This window comes from Hippocampus zosterae, chromosome 14 (genome assembly GCF_025434085.1).
Source record: "Hippocampus zosterae strain Florida chromosome 14, ASM2543408v3, whole genome shotgun sequence".
In the NCBI taxonomy this organism is placed as follows: domain Eukaryota; kingdom Metazoa; phylum Chordata; class Actinopteri; order Syngnathiformes; family Syngnathidae; genus Hippocampus; species Hippocampus zosterae.
The window spans coordinates 13,903,628-13,931,607 of NC_067464.1; the positions used below are offsets into that span (position 1 = coordinate 13,903,628).

The 27,980-nt window shown below is 40.6% G+C and overlaps 1 protein-coding gene across 2 annotated transcripts; it reads left to right on the plus strand.

The window, feature by feature from the left end:
• Window positions 1-27,956, plus strand: ldlrap1b (low density lipoprotein receptor adaptor protein 1b). 2 transcript variants are annotated; one of them, XM_052086701.1, is made up of 10 exons: window positions 1-244; window positions 5,957-6,099; window positions 7,703-7,815; window positions 10,180-10,294; window positions 10,798-10,870; window positions 12,259-12,354; window positions 13,733-13,866; window positions 15,167-15,201; window positions 26,423-26,454; window positions 26,873-27,956. In XM_052086701.1, the coding sequence occupies exons 1-10, from the start codon at window positions 58-60 to the stop codon at window positions 26,917-26,919; spliced, it is 975 nt and encodes a 324-aa protein (XP_051942661.1). In that variant the 5' UTR covers window positions 1-57; the 3' UTR covers window positions 26,920-27,956. The 2 variants fall into 2 exon arrangements, with proteins under 2 accessions (XP_051942661.1, XP_051942660.1); XM_052086700.1 differs by lacking the exon at window positions 26,423-26,454 and having other exon boundaries at window positions 3-244.
• Window positions 27,957-27,980: the final 24 nt, after the last annotated feature.

The window sequence follows — 27,980 nt, forward strand, 5'->3', positions numbered from 1 at the left end:
CAGAGCATGTTGATCCACTCTGTGGCTTGAATAACCGTGGCGAAAGCACGGAAACAGATGAGAAAAGTTCAGAAGAACTGCTGTTTGCAAACAGGCGGGGTTGTTTCCACATACAGTGTCCGGTTTGACGGGGGTTTTGCCCCGCTTTTACATCGCGATATGGACGCTTTGAAATCCGCTGGAAGGGCGATAATACGAAGCCCCAGCATCGCCAAGCAATCATGGGGAGGCGGCAGACATAAAAGTGAGTATGTGTATTGTATATTCTGATCCGCATTAAAATAAGGCACCAGTGTGTGCTAATTTGGCTACACAATGCTAGCATGAGTCAATGGTCTACCGGTTCGTTCCTTAAATGTTACAATTCGACAGCTACACTTGTTGGGGCAACTTAAAGTCAACGTTGCGGATGTTTGACAGCCTTAAGAGAGCATAAAACTTAAATGGCCCATTAAACTTGGAATTGTGTACGTTTACGCTTTGAACTTGACTCAGACTCTTGACAGCAGCGCACCGCATCTCTTTAAATTAATGGACGCTCGGACAGTGTAGAGCGGGTCAAATGATCCTCTCCGTCCTAATGTCTCACTAGTCACGTGTCGTTTCATGTTTGTCCAAACGTGGAGAAATAACAACAGAACTCCGGCGGTCCTGCGTGAAAAGCCCGGCGTTGTCTGCCACGTCACGTCTGAGATTTAAAACAGAGGTACAGGCTCGGGAATTAGTGGTCGTATTTCTGGCAAGGCTGTGCAATCCTAGCAACCCACTGTTGCTAGGCGATGCACTATGTGAACCAAAAATGAGTGCGAGTGAAGTCTTATTTAGCCTCGTCCCTTTTGACATTTTCAGTGTGTACGGTCATCACATTTGATGTTAGGGATGATCATAAATGCAGATAGCTGCCCCATATGACACAAAGGGGGTTGTCCCCATCGTGACCCCCCCCCCCGCCCCCATGTCACACATGCCAGCCACACAGGGCATCCATCGCTTAGTTTCATTGATGAGAGTCACACGTGATCAGCAGGTGGTACCCACATCCAAACAGGGCAACAGTCACATGTTTCAGAAGAACATTTCTCAATTGTGGGACAAATAAAGGTTTTCTTATCTTATATTGTGGATAATATGGAAGCACTCCAGTCACATTTCAAGTGGGTTGCCTAGTTTTAATAAACATTTTAGATTGCAAGATTAATGGTGTCTGTAATATGAGATTTTAGACAACATTGTCACCACGAGACTGCAAACTCTCTGGTTGGGAAACTTGGAGTCGAAAGGTATTTCTTGCCTGTATTATTCAACCGCTGGAGGTCTATTTTAAGGTGTTGTAAGCCCGTAATATTTAATGAACTTCTGGATCCTCTTATTGTGAAGTGTCTCCATTGGCAAGAAGTTAGGTAAATAAGCAATAGAATATGACATGACGTGAATAAATCCCAGTGATTCCAAAATGATTTGTTTGTGACAGCGCAACTGGAAAGTAAAGACTGGTGGGAAAGATTTTATTTTATTTTTTTTAAATAAATACATTGTCTTGGCTTGTTTGAATTAAATATTTGAGAAGTGCATTCCTCCGCAAAAGACAATCGTTTCAATTACAATAATCGATTTGATGATTTATGAATGACAATGAAGTCATGGTTCAAAGATACAGTGGTAAACCAATTTCCCATCCTGGTTTGAAATAATTAATGAAAGCTCCTTCAGCCATATGTGCAGACATATGGTCATTTTGGACTGTAGCACCATTTTCATAACATGTTGGTCACTGAATAATAATGATAATAAAAACAAAACAAAACTGACTTTCACCACCAGGAAAATGGACCACACATTTATTTGTAAATCCTCAATTTACCAAGTTAAACCCACTCCTAACCATGAAAGCACTTCAGTTTATTGTTTTGTAAATTGAAGTACAGGTGGGTTAGTTACATGGCTTAGTGGATTTTGGCTGGCTCTGCTTAGCTTCAGATAGAAACCTGAAAAGCTAACAAAATAATTGTGATTACTCAGTAGGAGACAAACAAATCAAATGGCAGAAGTTTAATACATCACCTCAATAAAGCATCTCCCTATACAGTATTTGCAATGTGAAAAGTGGCTGCCATTGTTGTGGAATCCTCTGGGGAAAAACAAACATGGAATAAGCACTTCAAACAGTCTAAAATCCTCTGTAACAAATGAATGAATGTACTGTAAGCCGTGAAAGTTGATGTTCACACGACCTGGGTGGACTGTGATACAGAAAATAGCTCACTAAATGAGATACAAGGCTTTGTACGCTTCGCTGACCCATGAATAACTGGACCAAATAATAAGGTAATACAGTCAAACTTGACTCCTCTCGCCTTCCTTACACAAGGAGGTGACGCTTCCTCGTGTAGCGTCCCATTGTGAGCAGACGTGTTCAATAAAGAGCGTGGTTTCGGTTTTCGAACAAATCGGTTTTCGAACAGCCTTCTGGAATGGATTATGGTTGAAAACTGAGGTATGACTGTAAAGCAAATCAAAGACGAGATGGGGGGACTGCAAAACTTGTTTTAAATAATGTAATTGTCATGCATAAACGACGTAATGATCAGTTTAGTTGATTTCACTGCAAGCTCCCTTGTGTGAGTTATTAGTCGAGGTGGTTAAAAAAATTATAGGAAGAGTTGGAGTACATAACAACCTCAAACGGAGGGATGCCTCATTAGTGCTCTTGGGGAATTGTTCAAAAAAGAACTTGAATTTTCCATGATTTGGTACCAATGTAACATAATTCTACATTATGATTTTGCTCCTTGAGCTTCCAAAGATGTTTTCAACCCGCACCTTATCGTACTGTGCCAGAATAATTTCTTTCTTCTTTCTGTAGTGTGTGTGAGGCCTTTTGAATGTGTGTAGAGGTGGCGTGAGCTGGCCAGTTGTAACAGGATCAAGGGTTTGGCAGAGCTGCAAAGAACTTCTGCCAGTACAAGACCACCCGACCTGATTGCACCATTTGCAATCTTAAATATTCTCGAAACATGATTGGTAGAGCAAAGCTTGATGTTTTCTCACTCTAAACACGATCTCTAAACGCGATCCCCCTACCCGCTCAGCAAACATGTTCATTTATTTAAAAGCAGCATCACGCAGGCGAGTGGCGCTCAATGCCCTGCCAACCACAGCTCCAGCACAGCCTTTGAAGTTTGTACAAATCAGTGTCGGAGCTTCAGTGACCTGCCATGGAGGCTGCTGCTGAGTGCAGGGGGCTTGGTTTTATGAATACAAATGTGTCCAATATGAACATGGATTATTCTTTTCACATTAAGCAGCATTTGCTGAATTTATGAACATCTAAAATTAGATAGAATACAGTCTTTCTGGTCCAGCATGTCATGCTTTATACAAAGCTGTTTGATCACATTTCAAAGTGCCACAGAGATGGCATCTTGTATTCATTGTCTTGTGTTTCATGTTGGACTCCAACTGAGTCAGTAGGGTAGATATATTCCGCCATCGTGGATAAATGGGTTCCCCAGACTCTATAGTCAAGGTGAAATGTTGCGCTTGAGAGTTTGTTTTGAAATTAGTATGAGCAGGTAAATTGAGCAGCCTTGTATGGATATCTCCCTGGACAGTTACCATATTGTTCCGAATATAAGACGACCCCCTCTTTTTCAAGACTCAAGTTTGAACAAAGACTTTTTGAACACCAGTACTTCTGAAGTCAAGTCAAGTGTTGTACATGGAGCAATTTAACATGCACAATAAACAGTAAGACAAATCTGTAATAAAGGCGGTAGAAAGTACCAAACAGTAAAACCAAGAACAAATCTAAGTCATGCTGAGTCGAATGCCAAAGAATACAAGTGAGTTTTGAGGAGGGTTTTGAAGATGGGCAGCGAAGAGGCTTGGCGAATGTACAGTGGGAGGTCATTCCAGAGAGAGGGACCAGCAACAGAAAAGGCTCGATCCCCTTTGAAACAAATGATTATAACAATATATTTGAGAGAAAAAGCATGTTATTTTGCCTCATTCAAATCTTAATATCTGAACTTTTAAATATGTAAACTAAAGTGCAATCACATTCGTAAATGAATGGCTTCTGGTTTTTGAAATGTAAATTACATCATAACTTCTCCCCAGCTGCCGGTTAATTTGGCCGATCTTCGACCCACTCTTGTCGCTACGTTTCTCCATTTTCTATTATTTTCTTCTCTTTTCTTTCTTTCCGCTATTTTTTTATTTTTCTTCTTCGTGCTACCGCTATTTTATTCTTCGTGACAGGGGTTCATTTTGGGGGTTCACTTTGGCCCGGGAAGTCAAGTTCAGCATTCACTTCAATGATATCTGGCGCCATCTAGCGTCGTAAATGGGTATACTGTCTAGACCCCGAATATAAGACGTTCTCTGTCTTATTTCGATGCAAAAAACAGCATCTTATATTCAGGCCAATATGGTAATTTTCCATCCATCCATCCATTTTCAAAACCGCTTATCCTGAACAGGGTCGCGGGGAGTTGCTGGAGCCTATCCCAGCTGACTTCGAGCACAAGGCAGACTATACCCTAAACTGGTCGCTAGTCAGTCACAGGGCATATATATAGATACAAACAACCATTCACACCTGCATTCATTGACTGGAAACTGATCCCACGCTGCCCACACACAAGTCTGGCGTGAGTACCACCACACCATCAGCGACTCAGTTAAGTTTCCCCCCGACCAAACTGACCTGGCAGTTTGGTTCTCCAGAGTAGAGTTTGAAAGCCCAAAGCGGCTTTGATTTCTGTGCTTGGCGTGATGTAGAGGTAGGATGGGACAATTACCGTACATAAATTAGACTTAACACTCTGATCGATTGGATCTCGGCTGGTTGATTTCTTTGCATATTGTGTTGCGCAATCCATCAATGGAGTCATTGATTGGATCTGCGAAATAAGATGGCAAAAACAATCTTGTTCACCACGGGGTCGTTTTGTGCTGCCATCACATGAGCCTGAAAGTGAATCTATTTTTAGCCCTGTTGCATCTTTTGTGAGCATAAAGCCTTTACGCAAATCCGTCTCCCTTCTCAGCCCTTGACCATCCAATCAGTTTGTGTGTTTTTATTTATTTAATTATTTTGACTTTTTGAAGAATTTTTGAGGTTTAAATGATAATCCCCCCCGCCCCCCCAAATCAGTTCCATTATGGCAGGGCTCGACTGTAGAATAAATACAGAAGTTGTTAAATAGATATATTGCCCCATATTATGATGGAATCAGTGATCGGAAACAGTATTGTTTTTTCCAAACTCATCGTGAGCCAACCTCAAAAATCACAATTGTGTAAAGCAGGTCACATCAAACCAGCACTGAGGGGCATACACGGGGGGGAAAAAATGAGGATGTAAAGGGCCGAAGAGTTGTTGCGATTTTATTATTTTTAGAATTTATTTTTGTATCGATTACATCATTGGATTAATCACAATATATTTATATTGCATTGGAATGTATGACAAAAACATTTTTTTCTGATAACTGTTTATTTACCAATTGTTTTTTATTTCATATTTTGTGATAAATAAAACAAACAATGAGGCAAGATCACATCAGAGGGTTTGATGTTTTATTTTTATTAATCACAAAATATCTGCTTGCATGCATGGCTTCAGAAATCTCAGACAAATGATTGTTGAGGGGCTGTAATCAAATGATTTGGACAATTTGAAGTTCAACAATGGCTCTTAACTATTCCTGTTATTAAAATAGTTGATTAATTGGACAGTGAATGAGACACGCACTGTGTTTACAAATAGGTGGTGGGTGCCTTTGTAATGACACAAACCAATTTAAGCTGCATCTTTTTGAAAATATTAGTGTTTTAAAATCAAATCGTATCTGTTTTGGGTTAACTGTGAATTTGTTTGGGTTTCGTATCATTTCATTGTGCTTGATTTACATTGCGTTGTGTCCCTGTGTCTGTGATTTTTCATTTCCAGAGCTGCCAGAGAACTGGACAGACACGAGGGAGACCCTTCTGGAGGGCATGGTGTTCCAGCTGAAGTACCTCGGGGTCACAATGGTTGAGCAGCCCAAAGGAGAAGAGCTGTCTGCGGCTGCTGTCAAGAGGATAGTAGCCACAGTAAGATGCTGCACGCACAAATACTTGCACACAATCAAACTCACATCATCACGTTTGCTGTGACATTTTCTTCTTCATAGAATTCTTTTAACTTTTTCATATTGGAGAGTTGGGCGGCCCGGTAGTCCAGTGGTTTGCACGTCGGCTTCGCAGTGCAGAGGTACCGGGTTCGATTCCAGCTGCGGCCTCCCTGTGTGGAGTTTGCATGTTCTCCCCGGGCCTGCGTGGGTTTTCTCCGGGTGCTCCGGTTTCCTCCCACATTCCAAAAAACATGCATGGAAGGCTGATTGGACGCTCTAAATTGTCCCTCGGTGTGAGTGTGGGCGTGGATGGTTGTTCGTCTCTGTGTGCCCTGCGATTGGCTGGCAACTGATTCGGGGTGTCCCCCGCCTACTGCCCGAAGACGGCTGGGATAGGCTCCAGCATCCCCCGCGACCCTAGTGAGGATCAAGCGGTTTGGAAAATAGATGGATGGATATTGGAGAGTTCTCAAGCATGTACTATCCTTTTAATGTTAAAGCCTATCAGTTAGATTTATGCTGGCCTTTGACCTGGCCACTCCAAAACCTTCATGTACCGTAGTTATTTTTTTGAGCTATTCAGTGGTGTAGCTGTTGCTATGTTTCGGGTCATTAATTTGCTGCATAACCCAGGAGCATGTCCATGGGGTCCATAATTATTGACTGGACATTTTCCTGCAGGAATTACGGGAAGATGGCACCATTTTTTCTTACACTAATCATTGAAAGTTGTCCAGGTCCTGCATTACCAAAACAGCCCGAAACGATCACGCCACTACCTCTATTTGACTGGTGGCATGGTGTTTTTTTTTTTGAATATATTTTTTATTTTTCAATCAAATGCCTTGGTGTATTTTATGACAAAGGTTCAAAATGTATCTTGTCAGTCTCCAAAATATTTCTCCCAAAGCTTTGGGGGGGAGTCATTGTTTCTTGTCACTTGTGGGACATTAATTTTTTTGAGCAGCAGTGGCTTTTGCCTTGGCATGTTCCAGTAGATGCCCTTTTTGACTGAAGCCAACTTGTTTGTGACCTTCTGGATGATACCTTAATCTCTTGGATTAATTTTAGTTGGCTGACCATTTGTGGGAATGTAAAACCACTGTTCTGAGTTTTCCTGTTTGTGGTTCATGGCTCTGATCGTGCTTGGGTATGGACCTCATACTTATAGTCTTGCAAATAGCTTTGTAACATCCTCCAGACTGAAAGATTTCAGCAACTTTGTGTTCTTGAATTTCATTGTTGGGTAGCAGGATGTTTCTTTTTGAAGTCTTGTCTCCTACTTGGATTTGCCTAAGAGCTACTATTGAATTGATTTGTTAAACAAATCAGGCGATAATCGGGTCTGGGTGTGGCCTGCAAAATTGAACTCAGTTTTCCAAAAATTACGGTTTATCACAGTTAACTGATGACTCAACAAGGCAATGCAATTACTTTTTCACAAAGGGCTGGAGACCATTATTTAAACCTGCATTTTGTATTTATTTGGGTTGGGGTTTTTTTTAGATAATAAAATTGGCTTGACTTTTTCCACATTCTGTCTCACACTTATGTCATGGTTTTTATTTTGTTTTGTTGTTCAGGCCAAAGCCAGCGGAAAAAAGCTCCAAAAAGTCACATTAACAGTCTCCCCTCGTGGAATCATCCTTTACGACAGTGCCTCCAACCAGCTAATAGAAAACATTTCTATTTACAGGTCAGTTCTCTTCCTCATGTCATGTCCTGAGTTAATCATTCAACTGGGCGGCACCAGTTATTGCATATTTTCTGACTTCGTCATTCGAATAAAACAAATGTATTCATCGCATGCTTCTAGTTCTCCATCATTGGATTGTTGTGTGGTGTCAAATGGTGTGAGGCGCCAGTGTTTTTGTGTGTCTGTCAGCAGTGTGCCTCACTCTCGCCAGGAAGCAGCACAACAACAGTATGTCTGAGCTTTCATGCAGGTGTGACTGACATGCACGCATTCTGTCACACCCAAGTGACACAGACATTCCTCCAATTGCTATAGAAACCTTTTGCCTGCTTCAGCCTGCACACTTAGTTACCCTCAATTGGCCTCGAGCTAAAGGATCATGCTCAAATGACTAACAAGTTCCATTTTAATGAGTCTGCATAAGGAGAGTTAATCTGGAGTCTTTATTGGATGGCATTTCTTGAAAGGCGCTTATAAATAAAATGTATTATTAATATTATTTCAACGTGATTTTTCCATTTTGAATTTCCTCCACAAACTGTGTTCACTATTTTTCATAAATTTAAGAAATCTGTTCAATTCCTGACCAAATGAATCAATTATTAACAACAGTGAACAATTATGCTTCGTTTCGTTTTATTTTGTTTAAATGAAGGAAGAAGTGGCGTGGGGTGGCAAAGAGTCAGTCCAGACCAGCTAAATATTAAGTAATGGTTAACATCCAGGGAACTATGTGCTACTTAATCATCTGCACATGAGGTTGTTTTCCGTGCTCTGTTAATATACACACGGTCATTGGATATGTGTCATTTGGAATGTTTGGATTTGGAATTGGGTTCTTGGACCTACAGTAAATTGTGAATCCAGCCTAAGTGTAATTGACACCAAAGTCTTCATTTGTATGTCGCTATGTGGCTGTCAGTGTCAGGCTGTTACTGTCTCAGATTTTTACCATCTACCTCATGCATGTCCAAATTCCGGCCCGCGGTCGAATTTCATCCGGCCCTCGGCCCCTGTCATAAAATCAGTGACGTCTGGCCCGCAGGTTGGGCGCAATGGAACACGTGTTGCATTGACTGAGGTCTCGTAGACTGGGGAGTGATGTTTCATAGAGTACTGCTTCCCTCTAGTGGCTAAATGAGTAATAGCATTCACTAAATGAGTAATAGCATTTAGACACTAGAGGGCATCACTCACGAGTTAACAAGACATCACTCCGTGTTTATATTGACTGATATGTCATATTTCAAATGATCTTTGCAGTTGTGGATATGTGTATTGCTTGTTCATTTCCCTGTTGTTCGAGTCAAAGGTTTTGTGACTATTGAAAAGTCATGGTGATACATTTTATGTTTCAAATCAATCAATTTGCACACAGGAGACTTCTGTTTAAGAAAAAGTCAAGTGAATAAGCAGTTGCATGTGATATACCTGTTTCAAATGAACCAAAAGAAATTCTTAAGATTGTTGAAATTAAAATAAAAATGGAAATGTGAAACAGACTGGCTTACTAAAATTTGTTGAACAATATTGTTGTTCAATGTAAAGAATGTGAGCCAAGGTCGGCCCCCCGACATTTTACCACATAAAATCTGGCCCCCTTGGCAAAAAGTTTGGACACCCCTGATCTATCGTATCGATATTAAATCTGATCAATGCACTGTTTGGCGTTTTCCAAGTAACATCTCGCAATGAAATGGAAAGTCAAGGCAGAATGAGAAACATGGGCTGAGATTGGATTTATTTCGGTTTATTGAGACTCTACTCTGGGGTCTGAGTATTTATTAGCAGTTCAAGTGCAATTTTGATTGTCATTTAGTGCAAGTAGTCGTTCTATTAATCATCTTGAACATAACTATCACTTGACACTGTCAAACTTTTGAGATATATGCAGTAATCTCAACAGGATGTGAAGACATAAAGCAGTTTGCCACCTGAGATTTACTCCCTCACTGGTCTGTAGGAACTTGGATGATCAATAAAACAAATTGATTGGACTGTTAGACGTGGAATTTCCCAAAGCCCTCATTGCAAACATTTGCCACTAAATATGACGGCTTGCTCCGATTATTCCAGCCAACCTCGGCTCTTTTGCTCTTCTCGATTTAAAATTGGAATACTTTTAGCTTCATTTTTATGAATTGTTGTGATCAATTTCTAAAATCGACATTGAGATTCACAGCTCTGACACCTCAAGCGAACCCCCTCGCTCCCAAAAATCCAGCATTTGAAGAAAGACACTCTTCTAGCATTTGAAGCACAAGATTGAACCATTTACAGTAAATTGTGTCACTCTGCGAGTTTTATGATCTAGTCAGTGCATAATTGCTTTCCATGGTCCTCAAATTGTCTTGTGTTTTTCAGAATATCCTATTGTACAGCAGATAAGATGCATGACAAAGTGTTTGCCTACATCGTCCAGAGCCAACACAATGAGGCACTCGAGTGTCATGCCTTCCTCTGCACAAAGAAAAAAGTGGTAAGCAGATAAGACCGTGTGTTTTCAATGCAAAGCGATTCCAAAGTAGCTTCGTGAAGGCGTGCATTTTAAAAAAATGTAGGTAGTATCTAATCACCTTGCCTCTTTGACAAATTAACATTCAGTCAGAAAGATGTGGCGGGAGGACAAGAAGGGAGGCTAGGTTGTCATCATTCTCTCATTCCCTAGAGGTTCCCGATCAAGTGAGCCCCACCCTCTTCCTTCCCCTCACTTATTTATTTCTTGCCAAAATGCTCTGTTGCCTCCCAGCTACCTAAAACTGGTCATGATGCCTCTATTTTCATGGCAATGGTCACATGTTGTTTATGCTGCTATAGCTATGTGTCTAAATATCCATACTGCCGATTGGGAACCCAATGAGTTATTATGTAAGAGTTATGTTTTTTTTTTCTTCCTTTTACTCATTTCCGTGTGTGTGTGCGTGTGTGTGTGTGTGTGTGTGTGTGTGTGTGTGTGTGCGCGCGCACACTTCCCCACAACAGGCACAAGCAGTAACGCTTACAGTGGCGCAGGCTTTCAGAGTGGCGTTTGAATTCTGGCAGGCAGCCAGGGAAGGTATGCATGGCTTCCTTTCCCAGACTTGAAGCAGTATGACCGATGAGGGGAAATGATTTTCTCATCCCTCCCTTCCCTCTCTGGTCTCTTCTTTTTCTTTCATTTTATTGAGGATCAATGTTTTTTGTTTTTACTAATTAATGTGTGTTCACACTGCATTGTGGCTTGGTCACATAGAACAATTACTCAGTGAGTATAAGAATTTAGAGTATATTCACTCACTCTCATATGATGCGCAGTTCTGCAATCCAACCTAAGCAGAAAAAAACAACAACTTGGCTTTACAAACGTAATGATGATGACACAAAGTGTCATTGAAAAGGAACCTTTTTGGTTACTGTGGTTCACTCGCCAAACTTGTATGCAGGTAGCATCGGTTCAGTTCCTCGTCGGTGAGTGTGTGAATCTGAATGTCATGTCATGTTTCTACAATGGTCTCAATGTTCCTCCTGGTGACCAGTCCAGGATAGTCTGCCTCTAGGCCCAAGTCAGCTGGGATAGGTTGCAGTTCCCCATGACCTTGAACAAGACAAGCTGTTATAGAAAACAGATGGATGGGACAACCTTTTCAGATTTTTGTGATGGACAAGCAACCGCAAATGGAATTTGATCTTTTTTTTTTTTAACACAGCAAGGACACATTATTGGAGAGACTTCATTTTTGTTTTGATCTGCTTCTCCATCTCAATCAATTACAGCTTCTTTTTTTTTAAAACCACATTCACGGTTGCAGAGGATCATTAACAACTCGACAACAGCTGCCTTCAGTAATTGTAGATTCAAATGGTCGACAGCAAGTGGCAAAATGGCCACCCTTTGAGATGGCGAAAAACAAGTGGATTTTGCTTAATTCAAATTCCACAATCGCAATCTTCATAAGAATGCCTTAGTAAGACTTATGTGACCTCATAGAACATATTATTTTAAAGAACATTTTTGTCTTGACATCCCCTGTAATTATTCAGTGAAAATGTTTGTAGGGATATCAAATTGAATAGGAACAGAATATATGTTCTTGATTGTATTAATTGTACATATTATGGCCACAATTAATAGCTGAGGATGCACTGCCTGTTTAATTTAAATGCTACAATCACAACTGACTGAATTGAATGTTATGTTTGCTGTTCAGTGCCTCACAATTCAAGCAAACTTAATTAGGCAAATCTTATCAGCCAATAGCTGCTGCTTATTTGTTCAAACATTATTGTATGTGTGACTGGTGGAACATTCGATTAATTATCTTTTGCCCAGCTGCTAGATGAGTACACAGTTGTGCAAGGACAATCAGCCCATTGTTACAGTTTTCCTGTGTCATACTGGCCCTTTCTGTGACTGCTCTGTTTCTTTGTGCTCATCCTTTCCACCCCTTGTTGCCACATATGCAGAAAAGGAGAAGCGAGTGAAGTCGGGTTCAGATGGTGAAGGAGTCAACAGCATCCAGTCAGACAGCTCAGCGAGCCTCGGCAGCCTGAAGGGAGGAGGTCAGTCATGTCACCTAAACATCATGCCATCTGCAACAAAAATCAGCCACTTGTCAAATGTTGGCTTCCAGCGAGGCCAGAGTTCAGCTGACAGCCTGGGTCTGTCTTTGTCTTTGAGTTCATTCGAATCCGCAGAAAATGCCATTAAAGGTGAATGCACATGGTGGTTAAGATGCTTTCTGTTTTTTGGAAATAACAGCTATAGTTTGTTGACAAACCACCGGAGTCACTGATGTTTTCTGTGACCTCATTGTTCACATGATCCTCCGAAGATTCTCTTCATGCCTTGCGAACAGAACGTTATTGACATCTCATTGGGCTTGACGTTCTTTCAGGCATCATTAGCTGTGGCTTTTTTACCGAGCTGAGATCAGGCACAAAGGCTGCACAGCCATTCACGTGCGCGCATGTGTGCATGTCCTTTTCCTGTCACATTGGGTACATCAAATATTGAATGCTCCCGTTTTCTTTGATCCATTTAATAACGGCGGGGTTGAGCTTGATGTCAGTCCAGGAACATCTGACCTCAGCTTTGTAGACTGCCTTCCAGCCAAATGTCCCCAACCTAGAAAGGGATCTCTGAAATCTGAGGCTATATTTGGAATGAGAGGTCACAAATAAACATATGTAAGCCTTTTGGATTTTTGTTAATGGGTAAAAAGGCATTTCGATTCTATACCGGGCCTCTAAGCAGTCAGTGTCATCGTGAAATCGATTCTTGGAAATACAATCAGCCTCATTTGTACATGGTTGAAGTCTCTCTGCTTATCATGGCACAGATTAAGGACAATTCCGCATTGGACCCGTCACAAAGTCATATTTATGCCCCCATCACTCTGCCTGATCACGCGGCAGGCCGCTGACTGGCTCGATGAAACTCGGGATCACTGATGCCGCTTTTGCCATGAAATATGATACCGTGGAGGCAACTGAACAACACCTCGGTGTTATCCCTGCGTCTCCATCATCGATAATACTGTACCTTTAAAAGGGGAGATGTCTGTAAATACTTTCAATCCTGTGCCGACAGAAAGTAGAGAGAGGTTGATATGAGGTGCATTCTACAGACACACAAATGTGGTCCCCTTTCGATTACAAATGACAGGTCATGGGAAAGTCATCTAAAGAGACGTTTTGACTTTGACAAGTGAAATTGCCACACTGAACATCTGCTTCAGTGGCGTTTTAACTGCGGTCAGTGGACGCCATTAGTTCAAAGAGTGCTCAAATATGAGGGTTGCCACATTAATCAGCCAGCAAATGTATCTCATTACATGTCAGTGCTGCCAATGTGGTACACAGGCCTTAGTCCAAACTCAGTAATCACATAATGCACAGAGTGGAAAAGTGTCCTATTTGTGCTGGCTTTATTTTGCAGAGGCAGTCACGACAAAACTCCTCGATGTGGCAGAAGGAGCCAATGAAACATTGGTCCACTCAGGAACATTTCAAACAGACTTGAATTCCTTTACGGTGCATAACCATGCAACTGAGAACAACAATACAGTATGGGTAAGACAAGAGTCCCGTATTTAATTTCCTTACTTAGTTTCAGCTGTATAGCCTTGGTATGATGGAATACTAAGCAGTAATTTTGATTGGCTGTTATGTGACTGTACTTGCATAGGGGAGGATTGTCCTGTTCTGCTGCTACTGCAAAGGGAAATTATTCCCAGTGCTTCACTTTTCTTATTCCAAAATGGAATAAATTATTTTATTTTTTACGAACAATTGCTAACACAGCAGCCCCACCATGATAACATGAAAAAGGGTTTTCTCTTTTACGATTAGATTTTTGCTAATTAAAACAAATGAATAAAAAGGGAAGAAATGTTCTTAATAATATTACATTTGATTTATAAGCGCCTTTCAAAACACTCAAGGACACTTTACAATACAGAGTAAAAACAAATATTCACAGCATTTGCTAAATACTTTATCGATGCACATTTGTCAGCGATTACAGCCTCATATTAATAATGCCACAAGCATTGCACAGCTGTCTTTGGGCACTTTTGCCCATTCATCTTTGTCGTGCTTCTCAAGCTCCATCAGGTTGAATGGGCAGCGTCAGGACACAGTCATTTTCAGGCCATTCCTCGAGTTGTCCTGTAGCCATGCCCTTGATATTTTTGCCTTGTGCTTAGAGTCGAAGTCCTACAGAAATGTGAACGTTGCCCTAGTCTGAAATCACAAGTGCGCTGGAGCAGGTTTTCCTTCAGGATGCCTCGCTGCTTTGCTGCATTTCTCTTTAGTTCGAGGTCGAGTACAGACACAAACTTGGCGCTTGACTTGGGCTATGACATGCCATTTGAAAAAATGTCCAATCAATCGAATTTAACAATGATTCACTCCGATTAAGCTCAATGTTGAGCCTCATTTCAAAGTCTGTGAATACTTAGGTACCGGTACTTCTTTTTGAGCTGTTTATTTGTAACAAATTTGCAAACATTTTCAAACCTTTTGAACATTGTCCTGGATTGTGTGTGTTGGATTTAATGCATTTTGAATAAGGCTGTTGAAAAACAAAATGAGGAAAAAAATGAAGCACTGTGAATACTTCTGAGGCACGGTGTAGGCGGAACTGGAGAATTACCTATTGGGCTGTTAAGTTGTAGGTGCACGAGGGAAAGATTTTTCACCGCTTCTTATTTTAGGTCAAGATTGGCACTAGGTTTGTGTATTTGATTATGCATTCAAGTAACTGTAATATTCTTAACCATATAGCATAATTCTATTTTGTCTGAGTAATATTAATGTACTGTATGTAGTGATGTGATTTGGAAATTAACCTTCTTCTTGTGTTTGTCAGGAGCTTGAGGATGGTCTGGATGAGGCTTTCTCAAGGTAATAAGATTTTTTTTTTCAACCGCCGAAAGCAAAATATTCCCTAAAGGTGTTAGGACATTGGAAATAAGGCACACCCACACTACAACTATCTGATTCCTGCCAGCAGGCTCATTTTGCAGGGCCCCAATGTGGTAGACACTTTGCCTGGCAAGCTACAATGAAAACAATGAAAGCACGAAATTCATAAAGAACTGTCCAATCAAATTCGTTTACTTGCTGTGACGAGTCCTTTGTGCTCAACGTCACCCGTCGGTGGCAGAAGTACATCTTCTTTCAAAATGACACACGGATTAAATCAATTTGAAATAACCATGTCACGTACACTCTTCGCTGATTGGTTAATTTCGCTGTCTATTTACTCAAGTTTGCCCCGCCTCAGGAATGCGCTTAATGCGACGACTCACCAGACTCAGTGGTACAGTGACTGAGTCTGGATTTCCAGGTGATCAGACATCGTCCTCAAATGATGCCGCTATTCTCTCTCCTCTTACTGTCATCTCAGTCCCACATTTCATACTTACTATCAAAGACAATTTATGTCTCCGCGACCCGTGATCCTCGTGAGGATAAGTGGATCAGATGATGGACGGATGGATGGAGGGGCGATTTGTTTTTAGGCCGAGCTGCACTGCTGAGGGAGTTATATCCCAAACCGAAAATAAAATGGAGTTGAAATTTAAGTCAGCAGTTGTGGTTGAACAGTTACCTGCATTTAATTTCACCAGCCACAACAATATAGCCCTCTAATGAGAAACAACACAAGAATTGTATCAAAGATTAATCTTTGAAACAGTATTTTGACAATTCTTTTATCCCTGCCAAAATAACATGACCAAAATACAGTATTACAAGCAGCCCCGACTAACCGACAACATGTTTGTTGTCCGCTCTGCTACAATGGTAAAAAATAGTCCCCCCCCCACCCCCACAGAATGTTAGATTCTTTTTTTATTTGGAATTGTATCAGTGTAGGTTTATGTAATGTTGTGGCTGATACGCGGAGCTCATTTTGGTGCTTTGTTTACAGAGAATTGAGGGCTGTTTCAGCAACTCTGTATTCCTTCTTTTTGATGGTGTGATTACAATAAATGCGAGAATATCTTATTTTAGATCTGAATAGTATGTTATTCTCACAGATACATTCTGGAAGTATTAATTCATCCAATTTCAAACCAACTAAAAACTTAGCACTACTGTATCACTCTCAATTGTGACTCATTTTGCAGCTCAATTGTTTTATTTTTTTTGTTCTCCCACCTAGTGGTAGTTATTCTAAATGCATTTTAAAATTATTTGAGTGGCTTTACACCGCCTGTCAAAATCCCCAATTACAATTAATATAATTATCTGAATATATTTATTTTTTAGTGACCGGTACTTTAGAGGTCGGAGCAGTACAGTGGTTGACATGTCTGCGTCACATTTCTGAGTTTGTGGGTTTTAAGTGCTGGCTTATTTGTGTGGAATTTCTGTTCTCTCGATGCATAAGTGGGTTTTCTCTGGGTAGTTTAGCGGGAGTTTTTCAATTTTTATACAGAAGCTAGTGCGTCTAGTATATGGTTCATTTTTTTCCTTTCATTATGCTGCTCTGATGCTTCTGTGCAAATTGTGCTACTTGGGTAAAAAACTAAAATTGTCACTTGAACCAAGCAGTGCACGAAAAAAAGAAAAAAATAATTTACAGACCGTGTCTGGAAAGTGTTCCATTTCTCTTGTTTCTGTTTGATAGATAACATATTTATAAATAAGATTGATCATAAAATGGAAAGTGGACTTCTCATTAATGACATAAGTGACCACCTACCTGTCTTTGCAGTTTTTCATAATTATTTTGATAGAAAAGCTAAGTCAACAACTCACATAACAGAAATAAGACTAAGAACACAACGCTCCATCGATGCCTTTAAGCTAGACCTAGAAAAACAAAACTGGACCGAGGTCTACTCAAACGAAGACCCAAATACAGCGTTTGAAGTATTTCAGTCTACCATAATCTCCTTATATGATAAACATTTTCCATTAACTAAAGTCTCCAAAAAGTATAAAGACCCAAGTAAGCCATGGATAACGAAAGGCATGCAAAAAGAAAAACTATTTATATAAATTGTTTTTAAAATTGAGAACTGAAAAAGCAGAAAAAAAATATATAAGACCTATAAAAATAAACTAGTAAATATTATAAGAACCAGTAAAAGATATCATTATCATGCACTATTAGAGCAGAATAAAAGTAACACACAAGAAATATGGAAAATACTTGACCAAGTAGTAATAGTCCTAAAAAAAAAGCATTATCCAGAGTATTTTATCAAAGGCAAAAATACTATTTTGGAAAGAACTGCAGAAATAGCAATTGAATTTAATGAGTATTTTGTCAACATCGACGGTAACCTAGCAAAACAAATTCCTGATCCAACAAACTTGTTTGAAATGGATAGATACGTAGAAAAAAACTCCTCCACGATGTTCCTTACTGCTGTAAAACAAGAAGAATCAAATATTATAATAACTTTTAAAAATAAAAAGTCAACTGATTGCTTTAATATTGATATGACAATAATAAAGCAGATTATAGAATATGTAGTGCGACCTTTCACGCACATATGCAACCTGTCATTCAAAGCTGGTATCTTTGCATCAAAAATGAAAATTGCTAAAGTTATTCCAATCTATAAAAGTGGAGAAAGACATCTGTTTACAAAATTATAGACCAATATCACTACTACCACAATTTTCAAAAATATTAGAAAAACTATTTTCTCGCAGACTTGATAAGAAAAAAAACCTTTATTAGTCTCACAATGGAGAAATTCCCAATTCACAGCAGCAAAGTTATGAAAGTAAGAAGTAGAACAACAAAATATAGGAGCTGCTGGAAAGGCAGCCACTCTCGCAGCGCCATTTTGAAGTCAAAATAACAAAAATAACACAAGACAACACATAGGACACAGACAGTCGTTCAATCTTCACCAATTTTCTGCATACACTTTGTTGTCTAAAGCAGTTCTAGATGAAAGAGGAGAGGATCAACGTGTCCTTTCTCCAGTGGATCAGAGACGTCATGCTGAAAATGTGCACACGTCTGCTACAAGCTAAGTTTTGAAAGCAAACACAAAGCTGTAGCATCCATCTCCTGTCCCACGTAATCAGCTTCAAACTCCAAGCCGCGACTCCCAGCTCCAAATCCGCATCGGCACTCCGCGCCAACGCTTTATACAAAAACATGCGCTGTTAAGTGAGTGAGAATCAATATGGCTTGAGGGAAAAACGGACCACCTCAATGGCAGTTATGGAGTTTGTGGAAGCAATAGCTACTAATATAGACAACAAAGAATTTACTGTTGGGGTTTTCCTGGATCTAAAAAAAGCTTTTGACACAATAGATCACAGTATATTATTGAAAAAACTAGAAAGATATGGCATTAGAGGTGTAGCTTATAAATGGATAAAAAGTTATTTAGAAAACGGATATCAGTACGTGCAGCTCAACAATAAAAAACGAATCAATGGAAAATCACCCACGGAGCTCCTCAGGGGTCAGTGCTTGGTCCAAAACTATTCATCTTATATATAAATGATATCTGCAAGGTCTCAATACAATTTAAATGTGTCCTATTTGATGATGATACAACTTTCTACTGTTCTGGGATAAATCTGAAACAGCTCCTGACAACCGTAGAAAACGAATTAAACAAATTAAAGAACTAGTTCGACAGAAATAAATTGTCACTTAACCTGACAAAATCGAAGTTAATTGTTTTTGGCACAAGACCAATCAAACACCAAGCTAAAATTATGGTAAACTCAATTGAGATAGAAAGAGCGTATGAAACCAAGTTTCTCGGATTAGTAATAGTTTTGAGTCTATGTTGGAAACCACATATCGATAACGTAAAAAGAAAAATAGCCAAAACCGTAGGGATCCTCTACAAAACCAAGGAAGTGCTAAATAAGAGATCTTTGTACACATTATACACTTCATTATTACCATATATGACCTACTGTGTGGAAATATGGGGAAATGCCTGCAAAACAAACACACTCCCTATTCTAAAACTACAAAAAAAGCAATTTTCAAAATTCAAAATATACGGAACCCACAAATCCACTATTTATCAAATTAAATACGATGAAATTTTATGACCTGGTTGACTTTAAAATCGCCCAATTAATGTACAAAGCACACAATAACCTGCTCTGCCAAAACATTCAGAAGTTTTTCAAAATTCGAGAAAGCAGCTATGATTTAAGAGGTACCAATTTATTCAAAAAAATCAAAACAAGAACAAAAATCAAGCAAAGAAGTATATCTATCAAAGGTGTTAATCTGTGGAATAATCTTGAACCTGAATGGACCTGAAAATGAGTAAATCGCTTGCTGAGTTCAAAAACAAATTCAAAAAAATAGTACAAACAACCTACCGTATTTTCACGACTATAAGGCGCTATTAAAAGTCTAAAATTTTCTCCAAAATGGACAGGACGCCTTATAATGCGATGCGTCTTTTCTATGAGCCGAGTTCCAAAATCTGGCTGAGACCCGACATGCTGTTTATATAGAGAAAAGGCGGAAGTGAGGTCGGCCAATCAGTGAAGTGCGTCCGCGCACTTATATTTACATATCTCTCTCTCCATAATTTACATATATGAAGAGAGGTGGACGTGAGGGAGGACAGGCACGCAGGGGGTGGGTCCGGCAATGAGTGAAGGGTGGGCGTGTAAGGCACGCCTCTAGCAGGTACCAGCACATGTATAAAATGTGAGTGTGTGCATTATTGCAAAACAACTTCGGTTTTGGTTTTCAAGAACCCCCGAAAAGGAGTTCCACAAAGAGACACGCCTACGAAGCGCAATTCAAGCTCCAAGCCATCGGTTATGCAGTGAAACACGGGAATCGAGCAGCCGCCAGAGAATTTAATATCAACGAATCCATGGTTCGCAAATGGAGGAAGCAGGAGAACGAGCTTCGCCAAGTCAAAAAGACCAAGCGCAGTTTCCGTGGAAATAAGGCGAGGTGGCCAGAGTTGGAAGACCAACTGGAGCGGTGGATTCTTGATCAAAGAGCAGCCGGCAGAAGCGTCTCCACGGTCACCATTCGACTAAGGGCGAAAACGTTAGCCGAAGAATTGAAAATTTTCAAGGAGGTCCGTCTTGGTGCTTTCGCTTTATGAAACGGCGCCATCTATCTATGAGAGTGAAGACGACCATGGCTCAGCAACTTCCAGCGGACTACAAAGAAAAGCTGGCCGTTTTCCGCACCTACTGCAGTAAGAAGATTGTTGACAAACGTATCCAGCCTCACCACATTACCAACATGGACGAGGTCCCGCTGACTTTCGACATCCCGGTGAACCACACTGTGGAGAAGAAGGGGACCAGCACGGTTGCGATACGCACAACGGGGCACGAGAAGTCAGCTTTCACTGTCGTTCTTGCTTGTCATGCTAACGGACAGAAACTGCCACCTATGGTGATTTCAAGCGAAAGACGCTGCCGAAAGAAAAGTTTCCAGCCGGCGTCATCGTGAAAGCAAACCAAAAGGGCTGGATGGACGAGGAGAAAATGAGAGAGTGGCTAAGTGAGGTGTATGTTAAGAGACCGGATGGCTTTTTCCATGCCTCGCCGTCACTCTTGATTTGCGACTCCATGCGTGCCCATCTCATACCAGCGGTGAAAGACAAAGTCAAGCAAATGAACTCCGAGCTTGCCGTCATTCCCGGAGGCTTGACGAAAGAACTCCAACTGCTGGACATCGGCATCAACCGGGCGTTCAAGGTGAAGTTGCGAGCGGCATGGGAAAAATGGATGATCGATGGCGAACACAGCTTCACGAAGAGTGGGAGGCAGCGCCGGGCTAGTTACGCCAAGATCTGTGAATGGATTGTAGCTGCTTGGACGAACGTTGCTCCTAGTACAGTTGTTCGAGCTTTTGGCAAAGCCGGCATCATTTCCGTGGAGCCACATGACGACGAGAGTGACTCTGACAACGAGGGGGAACCCGGCGGTTTGAATGGATTACCGATACTTGCACAATTGTTTAATTCGGACACAGAAGATGACGACTTTGATGGCTTTCTGAGTGATGCTTGAGCAAAAAACGTGAGTACCTTGTAAATAAAATACACCCGAACTCAGTTCTGCTTTCGTTGCCTTTTTAAAAACGTGTTTTAGCTTCGAGCTTCAGTGTGTGCTTCAAGCTAACGTGTTAGCGAACGTGTTAGCATGCATGCATGCCGTATGTTTAAGCGTATGTTTTACCACTTTAAAACTGCGCCTATTCGTGCGGTGCGTCCTGTATATGTGTAAAATACAGAAATGTCACCCATTAATGAGACTGCGGCCATTGGTACGGTGCGTCGAATAGTCGTGAAAATACGGTACATCAATCAGAGTTAAAATGATAAATTCTAAACATTAAATATAATGATAAATAAGAACTAAGTTGATAAATAGAGAAAGGTATTGAAATATCCATTATGAATACAAGAGAAAATTGACACAAGAGTGCCAGGGTGTGGATGTATATAATCCTGAAACATACCAAAAGTTGTAAAAATATCATAATAAAGGTAAAGTATGTTCCTTAATGGAGATTTCTTTCTTCTTACTTTTTTCTTTTCTGATTGATATAAAAATGATTTATTAGATATAAACACATAACGGGGTAGGACTAGATACATTTTTTACTTCTTCCGACTCCCTTGAACATACTAACTGTGTTGAATGGACACTGATTTCTTTCTTTTTACTATTTTATCTACCTTATTTTCTGTCAAATTATTACTGTATATGTTTTATGTTCAATAAACAAACAATTGGAATTGCTCCAGCTGGTATATTCCATTTGGAAAGTAATCTGAATAGAGCTGTGATTAACTGACCATTTTAGTCTGCATGCCTGCAACTGCGCTTGCACAGTCGTCGAGTAGTCTCCTTGCCAGGTTTTATGTTCCGTCTGTTGTTCACAGATTTGTGTTGTATTTTTTAAAGATCACCGTTAAGTCTTATTCATTCTTCATTAGTGCATGGACAAAGGGTGGCATGCACTACAGTTTTTGCCACCAAGTGCCTGAAGGCAGTTTCTTTTATTTATTTAGTTTTGCCCTGTTATCAGATGATTACTTTTTTTCCCCCCTCTCCACAATGTAATTACATCTCAACATCGTAAATCTTCCACTCGCCTTTTAATGAGAATGCTCCTGGCATGAGCACCGATAGATCTATTCTGAAATTGAAGGTCTGGCTAGTTAATGTTGCCCGTATCGAAAAAGGCGTTTTTATTGGAGGTTGTTGTTGGGGTGGAGAAGAAAATTGCTCCTGCTTCCCCTATGCACCTGGCATGCGGGTCAATCTGTGTCAACTTTTCATTTCATTATGTCCTTCGATTTTATTCCATTGCAAACTGCACCCAATTTCCCCACTTGGGAGCATGACTAGACTCTTGAAAAGTTTATGGAAAGAAAAACCTGTTCTAGACTTTATACATCTGAGTGGCTGGATCAGAAGATATTTTGTATTTTAATGCACATTTTTTCATTTGCCAGGATGTCTTTAATTTGCCATCCTTGACCAGCTTCGCAAAATACAACATTCCAGCTGCAGTGTGTCCCACATACACATTTACCCGCAGCCCTCATCCACAAATACATTTTGGCTGCTACTAAAAGATTTTGCTGCTACCTGTCATTATGTAACTGTAGTACAGTAATAACTTTTATTGCTGCGCAGAAAGTCATTTTGCCGCTCTGCGAGTCTGCTAATCAATAACAGACCTGTTTTCTTTTGTGGTACGATACTGCTAATAAGGGGCTCAAATGATTGAAGTATCAACTGGATCACTGCTTAAAGTTTTTAAACTGATCTTCGTTGTATCAGCTCAAACAGCGTCGAGCCCCCTCGCAACTCCAGCAGACGTGAAGGCCGTCTCATCACTTTCACAGCACACTCGGTCGGTGCACCTCTTGCACTAGAAAAGTCCGGTCCCATGCATGGCGGTCATAGGGAGCAGGGCTATATGCCCATTTAGTATGGGCATATATAAAATAACAATTATTCACTCTGCCAGTACACAGCAAATAATGAGAGGTATTTTGTTGAGGCACAGGAACTCTTTTATTTTGTTAAGTTGTGCCTGCTAAGAAGATGCATCAAAATATCCATTTCCTTTAACAAAACAAATCAATCCCTCATTTCCTTTTGTAAAGAAGTGGCAAAAACTCAGTCTTTAAGGTGCAAAAAAGTGTACATTATGTGCATTTAATGAGAGAAGTTACATTTTGTGCTTGTTGCCAAGACTTTGAACTTTGGCACAAAAGGTGTGATGGCCAGGTGGAGACACTGATGCAAGTGTTCATTGGTGAGTCTAGTACGGTACTTGTTCTTCACAATATTCATTGTGGAGAATGCAGACTCACATCTGTAAGTTGACCCAAACATTGTGAGAATGTTAATTGCCAGCTTGTGCAGCAGAGGATAATTAAAAGAGCTGTGCTCGGTCACATAGTGGCGTTTAATATTTTGACTCTTGACCAGAACTACCGTCTTTAGGCATATTAGACACAGTGGCTTGGTGCTCGACAGAGGTAGAATGAAAGCATAATTGTCAATCCATTCTTCATTGAAACGCCGATTTTCACTGTCCACCTTTCTCTTTGAAGCAATTTTAGAGGACGCCATTGTGACGTTTATTTACCTGTTCTGCTGTTAAACAGCTGCAAAGACCCCCTGGTAGATGGGAGCAAAAGTGCACACAATCGAAACCTTCGTCTTAATTGTGTGTGCGGCTCTCCTGGACTGAAGCTGTGAGCACACTGTGCGTGGCGTTGCGCATTCGTCTGTTTCCGGCCACAATGAACTATTTTGAATGCTTGTGTATTGGGATAGACGCGTGCTGACGCTTATGTATGGGCACACCTTAAATTCAGAGGAGCCAATCAGCGCCTCGTATATGCTGACGCTTATGTATGGACACACCTTCAGTTCAGAGGAGCCAATCAGCGCATCGTTATCGCCGACATGCCCTGCTCAACCAGGGTGTCCAGTCAGTCAAACATTATACACACAAAGTCGCGCTGCCGCGGTCCTCTGCATTACATCTGTTAGTGCACGCAAAGAATACAACGGATAATTTTAACAAGCGATCGCGGTAATGCGCAGATTATAGTCCACAAATATAAAATGTATAACTTAAAAATCACTTTATAAATTATTATTTTATACAAATTGCCGAGGGTCCGGACAGAGGAGGTCGGCGATCCGGACAGAGGAGGTCGGCGGTCCGGTCGTGGATCGCGGTCCGCCAGTTGAGGAAGGGGGACTATGCTGTGAAAAGAGATTTATGGGAAATGAACGGGCCACGAGCACAGCCCCACCTTCTCCCACATATATTTCAAAAAGCACAATTCCTTGAAAACCCCGTTAAGCTCTAAACGTGGCAAAAACTCAAAAGGGAACATGGTGACATAGGACATCTTGTATTGTAAACAATAGTTCGGCCGGCTTCATCGTGTTGCTTACGCCGATGATGCCACAACACATATTTGCTGTTGTCCACAATTTTACAGAGTTAGTTGTTTCAATTATGTTTGTGACACAAATAAAGGTGTATGTGCATTCACGGTGCCCTCCATAATTATGGGCACCCTTGGTAAAAGCCTTCAAATAAATTACATTTTTATTGCAGAAGCATGCTCACATACTGAAAATTTGACACGATTCACCAGACCCCGAATCAAGCTTCTCTCATAGCCATCTCAGTCCTCCGACTTCAACCCCATTAAACAGATGTGGAGTACACTTAAAGAGGAGAGTGCAGAGGAGAGGACTCAGGTCACTGCATGATTCAGAGCGTGTGCAAAGAGGAATGGTTGAGGAGCTTTCTTTCTGTAGCCTCTCATCTTGTGAAATATTATTGGAGAAGATGGTTTTGTTGGCAAAAAGGAGGTTGTACAAAATGTTGTTAGGGTGCTCATCATTGTGGACTTCATTATTTTATGTCCCAAAATATTCTTAAAGTGGACCCCCCCCCCCCCCCCCCCATTCTGCCCACTAAATAAACGGGATGGATTTTCTTCTTCTTTTTAATTTGACAAATTTGCTTCTGTTATTCAGAAAAAAAGGTAAACCGAGTGACATTAATGCATCTTGTAACTACAGTCTAGGGATTAGAATGAATTTAAGAAAAATTGACCTGGGCAGAGGGATCTGCAATCAAAGTCCATCCTCATTGAAGTCCTTTTTTTTTCCTTCCAGTTATAACCTGTTCAAAATTGCCAGAAGTGTCATCACTAGCCTGGTCTACTGCTTTTCCGGGCTGTTGTTTTGGTTACAATTGCCAGTTGTCCAACCAAGACATTTTGGTCTTATGACCTGTCTTATTGGAGATGTTTTTTTTTGTTTTTTTTACCGAAACCAGTCTCTTTCTGGTGTAACAGGAAAAATCCCAGATCAATTTTCTATCCATCCATTTTCTAATCCGCTTATCCTCACAAGGTTTGCGAGCGTGTTGGAGCCTATCCCAGCTGTCTTTGGGCAGTAGGCGCTGAACTGGTTGCCAGCCAATCGCAGAGCAGATCAGTTTTGTCACCTCTTGCTCATCCGTGTGCTCTATCAGAACTCGTACAAGTTTACATGCCTTGCTGATTTGATCTTTGCGTGAGCAAGCAATCGAAAATTGAAAGTAGCCAATGACACGGTTTGTTCAGATTGATCTATAGCAGGGGTGCCCAAGATCTACTTTTCGATCAAATCAACCACCCGCGATTGACCTGTTTTACCGCACACACTTACACATGCATGCCATGATGAGCAACAGATATAACAGCCCCTGAGATGAACGAAATAGAAAAATAAATTGAATTGTACGTGAAACAATCAAACTCTGAATGAGAATAATAATAACAATAAAAGATAGGGTGCAGACTGCTGACCGTTAACAACTTTCGGTGATGCAGGTCACTGGCCAGCGTAGGTTAAAAGTGACCTGCTTTTTTGTTTTCTTTTTTAAAATCCTTTTTGTGAAGGTGAGACTGATAGGATGCTTAGACAGCAGTGTGCACGAACACAAACATATATACACAAACAACACAGACACAAATGTTTTGGGTTGGGTTTTTCCCCCTCTACACCCCTCACGATTAATGTGGGATCAACTTAATCTGTTGTATTTGCAACACATTTGCAATGTTAGCTGACTTGTGATGTTTGCCCCCCTTTCCAGCCGAAGTCTGGATAGCTTTGAATCCTGCTCAGGTAAAACGATGTCATTCATCGGCTCTCGTGAAATCCACCTCATTGTCCCTCTTCATCTGTCTGGATAGCCACAAGTAGTCAAATTCATTCCAATATGCCATCAACCATTAGCACCGCTCAGATCTCTTGTATGACTCATGCAGTTAGACAAAGAATATAGTCCACATGTCGTCACACGTTACTCACATGCCTGCTCTAGGAATCTCACTCTTGCCATTTAACTTATTGTCAAAGTGTGGACATGTGCCTTTCATGCAAAGACATTTTGTAGCCACACGACTCATCTTTTTTACATGTGCCGACAGCTCATCTTTATCCAGTATCCCTACAGTATTTTGCTGTTCCCAAGCTTTCTCAGTCTGCTGTGTGCGTTTCTAATCCCGTCCTTTCAAATGTCTCTTGCTGTGTCCCTTCTCAGACTCGCTGAGTCTCGCACTAACCCCCAGGTCCTGGACATTGGGGTAAACCCTCAGGATTTCACCACTGATGAGTGCCTGTCGCCGGGCAAATGGGACCAGGAAGACACAGACTTTCCAGCACAAAAAGACTCTACGGGGTTCTAATTGAAAACCTCTCCGCCCAGAGAGCCCGTCAGGGAAAAAGACGAGACAGTCAAGTGGGTTCTCCACAGCCCGTTGATGTCCCCTGGTGGTTCAGACTGGCGGCTCTCGGGCACTTCTGCATCGACTCAACTCCAGAAGGGTGACACCAGCAGGCTTTGCACTCAACAGGCCAAAGCAATATGAAATGATAAAACTAGTTTCTTTTCTATAACATGCAGCCTGTTTGTTACACTCAGTGTATTATTTCTTGTTACTTCTCCCTATCCATTCACTGTATGTATTGTGTTTGTGTTTTTTTATTTTAATTTTTTTGCAAACATGTTTTAGAGTCTGTGTACGTGAACAGTTTATACCAAGGCTTTTGCTTCTTGTTGGGCAATATAAGCTTTAAGGAAAGGTATGAACGTCTTTGTAAAAAAAAAAAAAACCCAAATGTGTGTGTGTATATACATATATGCTAAGAGATATAAACAAATGACAATCCTATTTTTTTCCAAATGCAAAATCTATTTTTGGCACAGTGCATGTTTCCATGTTTAAAATGACATCTTTCATGTAAGGGAATTTCATGTCCAAATTATTTGTTACCCATGCCTTGATACCTTGAATACAGCGGAGTATTATACCCTTTCTTACCTGCATTAAACACAAAGCGTTAAGAAAGCTGCTAAAATTGACCGTAACAAGTGTACCCACACAGACATGGTGGAACAACAACATCTACATACCTGTAGATTCAAGATGGCTTTATTACTCTGTTCTTTGGTTTGCAAACTTCAGAAGCCACATTCACTCAGAGAAACATTCAAAAAAGGATTGGAGGGCAGTGTATTCAACAATTGTTGGTGCAATGATGTATTTTTCAGATTCACTCTTCATTGTTACTTTTGTTTGCTGGATGAATTTAACTTAACAAATTTACATTAAATGTCAAGACAACGTTTGTTTGCTTATGTACAGTTG